General features: G+C 41.3%; 1 protein-coding gene across 1 annotated transcript in view; it reads right to left on the bottom strand.

The window, feature by feature from the left end:
• Positions 1-1,144: 1,144 nt before the first annotated feature.
• LOC101861352 (AF4/FMR2 family member 3) overlaps positions 1,145-9,427 on the bottom strand; it is a gene marked incomplete in the record, with an annotated part of 27,248 nt that continues 18,965 nt past the window's right edge. The window contains 3 exon segments of the mRNA XM_013080828.2: positions 1,145-7,400; positions 7,749-7,947; positions 9,239-9,382. Coding sequence (XP_012936282.2) covers positions 7,294-7,400; positions 7,749-7,947; positions 9,239-9,382 — 450 coding nt within the window.

Genomic DNA, 9,427 nt, shown 5'->3' with positions numbered 1-9,427 from the left:
CAGAAAGTTTGCCCAATCCATTACCATGAGCAGAAAAAGCACTAGAATATAAGACACTTTAAAATGTCATGAAAGTCACTTCAGTCAAAGACAATCTAAGCATCAGGCATCGAACGACGAGCCGACAAAACAGAAAGTACGACAGGCGCATCTGTTCTCAGGCACACTCTCGCTTTCAACTGGTTCCAAAGGAAATGGCAGAATGAGGTTACAGAATGCCCACAGAATGGAAACCACAACAGTAACAAGAGCTGTTTAGAACAGCAGATCAGAGAACAACACCGAGACATAATGAGAAAAGATATCACACACAAAAAAAAAGGCTGGTGGATGCATCCCTCAGCAGCAAGAGAAACTTTCTCATAAAGTAGATCTACAGGAAAAGCAATCAGGACATAATTTGCAAAGGAGGGCAACCGGTTTTCTTTCAGTTCTGGTTGACCAAGGTGGCACAAATGACTCCCAATTTTATTCTAAAACTGAATAAGCTGAAACGTTCAGAGACAAAAGAATTTGACATGGTCAAGAATTTCCACCTACAAAGATGTGAAGGTTCTTGTTCAGGGAAAGAAGCTGACCTCAAATATTGAGAATGCATAGCAGTTGGATGACAAGCATACATGGCTGCACTGAAGTTTATTATGTCAGTACTTTTGTGGCATGGTGCACGCACCGAGATGAAACCATTTTTTATGAAAAAGTCAAACAGATAAGACAGAGAATTAATTTTCATACAACAATGTAAAAACACTGAAACATGGCCAGTCAGCTGATAACTTCACAGTCAACACTTTACAAATGGACCAATAGTCTGCACTCACGTACTAATGCACACACATACACACACACATGCAAATACACACAGAAGAGAGATCAATGCCAACTTCGATGAGAATCAAACAAAATCATCCACATCTCACAGATATAAGATTGTGATGACACCACTCCAGAAAGGACTAGTACAAGAGGAAACGCTTCAGGCTGACCAGGCTGACTAGATGTTGGGCTTGAGATAGAACAGAGCTGACCTTGATAAGATCACGGCTACAGTGTGATTTCGAAAAATGTTGACGCATTGACAGATACACAAAACATTTAGACAGATATGGCGAGAGAAGGAAGAACAATCGTAGGCAAAAATTAGTTTATTTTTGTTTAAAAAGCATACCTTAAAGATCAGAAGAGTAGACTCTCCCACAAGAATTTCGGAGAAAAAAAATATTTCGCAGACTGTTGAAGGCAGCAGTTGCACACAGTCGAATGTCAATCTCTACACATTAATACAAAACATCACTGGAAATTACAACAGTCTCACCACATTATTCATAGCAGAGAGAGAGAGAAATAAGTAGAAGGAAACACTCTCAACACTGCTGGAGACAAAGTGAGATACAGAACAGCTCCAAACTCACAACCACACACTAACCTTTGCTCCGGCACCAGCAGCCGGTCCACTACAGCAACATACAGTTCAAACATAGAGAATCACTTTCATTACTCACAAAACACCAACAGAATGGTTTTTTATAGTTTGCACAGAAAAGTATGTTTTCTTCTTTCTGTTTTATGAGAACCAAAAAACTCCCAGATGTAAAAGACGTATTTGCTCATTCACATTAGTTACAAATCAGCAACAGAAAACTTATTTTTACACAAAATTATGCCCAATTTCACGGATGCTTAGGCAGGCACTGGTCATTTTGAATGTCTTCCAGTAACTCATCTCTGTTTGCTCCTCATTTTGGCAAGAAAGTCAAGTGCAACTAACAATGAGCACATCATTTTTACCAAGAATATTACAACAAACAAACATTTAATGCATTTTCATCATAGTTGAGAGACATCAACAAAGCCTGTGACAAATGTGCTCTGTCATGAGCATCACATTAATGTAGTTGTAACTTTGTCCCGGGTTCTAAATACTAAAAAAAGTCCACCAAAAGAAGTGCCAATTCTGAAAATACTATTATCTCCTGACAATAATGCTACTACAGATCCTACACTTTTAAAACATCTTTTCTGGAGGAGGGGGTACAGACAAAGCATAGAAAAATGAGGGTCCAAAAGCCAAGGGAATGTTGAATAGCGAATGTGCAAAAGTGGAAAATTTTGACGGAAGTACACTGGGGATGGTTGTTGGGGCTTGGCTGGCAGGCCCCCCACAACACAAACAGTTAAGACAGAGCAACATGACCTTTGGAAGACAAGAGAATGCATCAACAAAACAGTTTTCTCTCCCTTACTCCTCCCTCCTCCCCCTCTCTTTCTTTCTCAACCTTCTTCGTTAACTCTCAAAGTTTTCTCCCCTTCATCTCCCCACCCTTTACCATTCTCTCTCCACTATCTCTCCACCCCCACCCCCCTCCCCTTCCTTGCAGCCTATACAACAGATTAAGAAAACTTGCAATAATAATTTTTTTAAAGAAAAAAACAAATTCACAATTTCGAGCTAAGTACATCTAAACACCTGCCCATCATACAATCCTCATAAATCCTAGCCTAAAGTACACATGAGGAAAAAACATGAACAAGACAGCAGCCAGTGTGTAGCCACAGGGCTGTATGTGATAATGGTGACAACATGGCTTAAGCTTGCAGAGGCAAAGCCTTCTCTCGTAGGACTCTGAATACAGAAGGAATAATAAGATACATTATATACACAAGGTTTTTGTACAAGGAGAAAAAGGAGAAAGGAGATATATATGGGATTTGTACTTGTACATCTCAGCAGTCTACCAAGAGAATAAACAAAAACTTTGAAAACTTTGTGGAGGGTGAGGGGTGGGGGTGGGGGGGGGGGACCACCAACTTTGTTTCCTTTTTTTTCAACCGTTGATGTAGTTCAACAAAAAAGTTTTACTTGTACAAACGAAGGGAGCAACTTTTACATTCTTTTAATCCTTTTCAAATCAAACTAGTTTGAAGCCCTCTACTTTCTTAATGTATTGTAAAATCTATAATAAACAAATTGTGCAAGTAAACCTTTGCAGCATTGTTAACTAAAACTTTTAACACGAGACATATGCAACCTAGGAGTATGAACAAAAAATAATGAGGAAAGAACTGTTCTATTAATAGAGACAGCATGCATCCATGAAAACAAAACTAGAAACTGAATTCCCCCACCTAGCCTTCTGTTCCATCAACTTCCAAACAACTTCCAAACATTTCACAACAAAAAATAGTATGAAAAAGGTGTTTATTATGAATGTATGAATATGCGCAAGGGGGAAAAAGAAAAGTTTCCCTCTTTCTCCCCTAAAAATAAAACAAAAGTTAACTTGTCCAACACACACACACACACACCAATGATCTGTTCTACCTTATGAATTGGGATTGCAGACCAAAAATACCCCCAGTATGTAAGGAAACGAAAGGTACATTTCCTCCATAAATACAACACAAATTAAAATCAATGGACATACATACTATTATTCACATTATTTAAAACTATCTAAATACTTCAGTTTAGATGATTAGAGTGGTGGACCGTATGAACTCCAGTTTCTCACATGACCAGAATCTACCAATCTGAATGCTCTCTGTGTTTCAGAGTGACTATAATAAAAATGAACATAATATGAATGTAATAATACATATGGTTACTCCGTAGAAAGCCTTTGTCTACTTTTCCACTATCGCACCGTCTTCAAAGGAAAGTGGATCAACTTCCATCACACTCCCATCCTCCCATCACACTCAAGATGCAAACAGCACAACATCCACGGAAGCCCTCGTTTAACTTTAACAATTCATAATGCTAGCAAGTCGGATACTTGAGCACTCTCAGGTCTCACCTATTCAAACAGCCACTCCGATTTACAACTTCACCTCCCACACTGCCACATGTATATCAAAAGACCAAGGGACTGTTGAGCCGACCTGCGGTGTGCGACAAACCACCACATCTCATTAGGAAGCAGACTAGGACCGTGGTAAAGGAAACAGGAGTAGATCACACCAGAGGAAGGAGACACTTTTTCCTACAAAATTGTCTTCAAATTGTTTCTTATTTAGACCCCTTCTCCAATAACAAAAAAAACAACAACAAAAAAAAACCTCAACTCATGAAGAATAAGAAATAAATGCCCTAAATGTTATGTACAATAAATGTCAACATGCCTTAGAAAACCCCAAACCTCAAAGCGTACAACTGTTCATGTGCTCATTGATTGTGCTTGTTTTCCGCCCTTGCTACAGAAGACACTTGGAAACGTACCCCAGACTTGTTTTTCTACAAGTGCAAAATCCTGAAGGACCTCTAAACAGGTCAATACAGAGGCTGTTCATCATTGACACTCACTAAATTTGTTCACCTTTAACACAACTCTTTCTTTGACACCTTACTTGAACTCACTGAGGACACATATTCTAGTCATTAAACAAGTCTAGAAGACCTGCTGTTTTGTGGCACTCTAACAAAATGAAGCATAACTTCCCTATTCGTGCAGATTTTTCAACTCTTTGTTTTCTTTATTTTTAACTCGAAGAAAAAGCAGGCAACAATGTGCATACTATGAAATATGCAAGTTTGTGTTTCTGATTTATACAATATATATGATGGTACAAACTGTGCAGCAACATTGCCTTTGGTCCGCTGCTCATCAGGCATGTGTGTCCACTACATCCCTGAAGTGTAAAGGGGCACCAAAAAAAAACAGAAAAAAAAAAAAAATTGGAAAGAAGACAATGGAATGAAACTACACTGTATCCCTATCAGTAAAGTCAAACCCTGTACACTTTTCTTCACGGGGGAGGACCATCAATGTCAAACCATTGATATATATACCACCAAAAATATTCTCACCCTTTTTTCAATAACATTCTCTGCACTTTTACAGGAGTACACAATATACAACAGTCATGAGCGCCCATTCTAGTTTTTTTTATCAACTACCACAAAGGGGAAACACTGCAGCATGGATTTTGTACTGACAGCTGCAGAAAGTGAAAAAAAATAATGTCAAAATATCTGTTAAATATTCTTGCTAATAAAATAATAGCTGACAACGCTGTTGCAGTTACTTGAGCTGACCACCAAAAATGCAAAACCCGATAAAATGCGAGGTGTAATCAGATCAGACACAACCCAAAACTCCCCCTCCCAAAGGTAGAGTCTCAAAGGCATCCTCACTAACTAACTCACAGGTCGGGGGCAAACACAGTCATCCCACTGATCCCGATATTCCCTCGGCAGTACAAAATCATTGTCTAGACTGTGTACGAGTACGATGCAGGGCTCCCTAACATTTGCTAACATTTGGGGGGTTTTTTCTACAGTAACAACCTGAGTCTACTCTCAGCAGACTGGGGAAAAGAAAAATCTCACTAAAAAGACAAAAGACTCTACCACACAACACTGAGCACAGGCCCAGGTGCTCCACTGTGGTGAGAACAAAAAACATTTGATATGTTTCAGGCATTCTCTTCCTGCACCTACAAAATACTGCATTGTAGCACACCTGACAGAAGAAACCTTGACAAGTATTTACAATATCAGAGAGCAAATAAATAAATCGATATCATTCATCACTTTAGCATTTCTGTGAAAGAAAGAAATACTTTTTGACCGAAGACAAAAGGCGCTGGAGTGTGGTCTAGAGTGAACAATTTTTATGGAGTATTCATAAAGCACACGTGCTAGAGGAGACGAGTTGGGTACCGGGGAGAACACTGGCTCATTTACTAGCTTGTTCACTCTTGGGGGGGGGGGGGGTGTAAGTAATAAGAGTATAACAAAAATGGGACAAACATCAGGAGACAGGCAAAGAATATCTGACTCAATTTTCTGTCATAATTAACAAGGGGAAAAGAAGACTGCAAAATGTTCTTGCAGATTTTGCCCGTTATCTGGAGATCTACTGTGTATGTGTGTGAAGTCTCATCACTGTAAATACATCTGAACTCTCGTAGTTCATCAGTCTACAATAGTCTAAACTTCCACAGACTTCAAATCTAAATCATACCCATACAGGAACACACATAACACCACACCCACAACAAAAATCACAATCTCAAGCAGAACTCCGGCAGACAAGGACGCCACACCTGGTCTATGACTGTGACGCCTTTGGTCAGCTTTGGCCCACCCACCACGCCACACAACAGATCAGAGAAGATATGTACCTCGATACAAGTACAACAACATTTCTGGTAAGAGTCTTCAGGGCGCCTCAAGACAGACCTGCAATGTTTTGGTCTCTGAGCTTGCGGCAGTACTAAAATCCTGATGTCAGGCAAATTCACACAAGATTCTTGTCACTTTGAGCAATCTATCACGGGGTTCCAAGTGTCAGAGTCAGATCACAAATATTCACGGCTCACAACTCGTTTCACAAAATATTCACAAGGCATTCCGATCCATCTCTCGTGTTCCATACACTTGAAAGACAGAAAAAATCTTTGACTTGTGCCCATTCTTGTGTGGAGTCAACACTTAGCTGTATCAGCGACAACACTTCCTGCCCTTCTCTCCCTCTGGACCAATCCTCACAGCACGAAGAAACTCCAAAATCTTGTGTGCCCATCGCCCAAGTCCCTCTTTGAACGGCCGAACTCAACTCAAACATAAAACCTTTACAAAGACTCTGAGTTTCTTTGTCACAAAAACTGAATATTTTTTGTCCCTACACTGGAAGTCTCAAAGTTACAAACGTAGCTGCATCTGTACAATGAACTAACCACCTCAGCCCCTTTGGCCCATGGAAATAATTATCATAACACAACGAACCCATTAGCAGCTTCCACGACTCACAGACTCCAGACGTTGGTCACGGCAAGAAAACCGAGGGATGATGAACGACCCCTTGAGCAACTCCAGCCCCAGCAACTTGAGACAAGTCGCGATGATGCGAGGGCCAAATCCGTTGAGCATTACACAGTATCCTCCTGTTCAACAAGTGAGTGACCAAAAGTCCTTGAGCAAGACGGTCCAGGGGAGACAACAGCAGTACTACAACCAAAACACAAACCCAACTCATTGTTCAGAGCTCTTTGCAAAAATATTTTAGGCACTAGCATTTTTCTGGCATTCCTACTAGGGTTTTGGGGTTTTTTTATGTTTCTAAACACCCTCCCCACCAAAAAAAAACCCCAACTTCCTGTACAAATGCTGCTGAACTTATAAATGCCAGGTGTGGGCAACTTCAGATATGTGCAACCCCAGTGTCTCTTTACGTTTCCAGTCTCAGCCTTTTCAACACACACAGGTACAACACAGCCCGCCCCATCAGATGTCCTGCGGCGACAAAACACGATTGTGGCCACTGTTATCTCCTCTCACGGCCACCGACGTCACAAGTGAAGTACGCGGAGGGCATACTCCATGTAGCGGACCACCACGGGGGGGAGAGAGTGGAATGACAGTTCTCCGCACGCATCGTCCACAGTTTTGAAGAACTCTGAAAATGTAGGGGAGGGGGGAAAGAAACGGGGGAAAACACTTTTGAAATACTGTTGTCAAAGGGTACATGACAGCAAAATTGTTGGCACTGAGCCAAAAGAAGATACATTTACAAAACATTCACATGTCCACATGACAATAAGAAAATGAAAGATTTTGCAGGTCATTTTACTTCATTTTTATGACCCAATTTGGGAGTTACTCAAGGACATTTTTTTTTCACATCAATGGGAAAAATAAAGCTTCAAACATTATAAATTCTTTAAGCGACACCAAAAAAATTTGCACCCACCAACATAAAAACGTATTACACAAAACACAGGGGGGGGACCAATCACCAACTCACCTTGAAGGTCCCTGGTGGTCTCCGCATTGGCCTGGTCCCACAACTCCAGAGAGGTGACCATTGGGTTGGTCAGCCGAAAGTACATGCTGAGAAGTCGCTGCTGCACGCTGACAATACCCGGGGACGGAGAGGTCATGGGAGTGGAGGAAGAGCTGGCGGTTCCATTCAGCATTTTCCCTGTGACCTGCTCGCCACTTCCCTGAAGATGGGACAAACACATAATAAAAAATGACGGTTTAAAATGTACAGTTCTTTCTATCGCAAACAGCACAATCAAGAGATTTAAATTTTAACCTTCAAGACAGAATTTGTCTTTGTTTTTTCTTTTGTTTTTTTGTCTTCTTTTTTCGTAAGTATTTTACGGCACTCGCAACTGCATAAGGTCATATGAGCATGTGGGACAAAAACATTTTCAGTTGTTAGGAAATTTTGAATTTTGCCTAGGTGGCAGCCGAAGTCTACTCTTATCGATTTTGAACCACTATGGGATCTTTGATGTATTTGTCTTTTGAGTGACGCTAAGTGAACTAACAAAGAAATGCTCTAAACGAAAAAACTTTCGGAAATGTGTGTGTGGGGGGCACAGAAGCTTACTACATCAGAGGGCTGACCAACCAGCCAGTGCAGCAGGATCATAGCACGGCTGCCCACCCACCAGCATATGTATAAGTAATCAACAGACAGAAAATTAGTACAATGTGGAAAATCTTCTTCAACAGGGTGTCAAGGATGAAGGTTTTATATAAATGTAACGTAAACAAAGGCATGATAATAAAATAAGGGGCAGGAATTTTCAAACACTTTGTCAATCTAATGTTTGCCTTACTCCTGGCTTTGGCACCTATAAAGTCTAATATTTTTTTCTAAGGGCAGAGCGGACCTAAGCGACTACTAGGGCTCAATGCACACAGGGAGTTAATAACTGTTACAGCTAGGCAAGTGCATGTGACATAGTGACATGGCTGTCTGGGTCTGGCAGTTTTTCTATTTCTCTACCCTTGTACACCAGGAGCGTTAGCAGTGGGTTTGGGTTGTCAGCTTTTTCAAACACTGGAATCCGGGTTATTACGACCGTAAAATGGTTTTTGTTTGTTTTAGTAGAGCTTTTACGGCGCTCGCAAATGCATAAGGTCATATGAGCACCAAAGTGTGGATGTCAACAGAGGAGTCTTTACAGGGAATTGGGCTTACTCTGATCACCTCTCTAGCCTCAACAGCACAAAGTCTGCTTCGACTATCAAGGAACCCCGGAAATAGCGGGCCACAAGAGTATGACAAACATACAAAAGAAGTAAAGGAAAATGACAATAGTACGGATTAGGGAAGAAAATTTGAATAAAAATAGTATTGATTCCGACAAATTCGTAATGGTTTGGGAGCCCTGTCATAGTATGGCTTAGCTGGCAGACCACACATCAGTGGGCTGACCAACTAGCCGGTACAGGAGAATCATAGCGTGGCTTCGTGGCCACACGGCTGAGAGCACCTACCTGTGAGCTGACGCTGCCAGCAGGAGAGGCGGTGGGGGACATGGGTGAAAGCGTGCCCGTGCTGTTCTTGTTCCAGCTGCCCTGGTGGGGGGATGGGGCGTGGGGCTTGTGGCCCGGGGCGGCCGGAGGGGCCGACGTGTTCAGCTGAAATAGGGGGGAAGTCAGTTGTATTTACATTATATATATATG

This window comes from Aplysia californica, unplaced genomic scaffold (genome assembly GCF_000002075.1).
Source record: "Aplysia californica isolate F4 #8 unplaced genomic scaffold, AplCal3.0 scaffold00102, whole genome shotgun sequence".
Taxonomy (NCBI): Eukaryota; Metazoa; Mollusca; class Gastropoda; order Aplysiida; family Aplysiidae; genus Aplysia; species Aplysia californica.
This window is presented reverse-complemented; position numbering and strand designations above follow the sequence as displayed.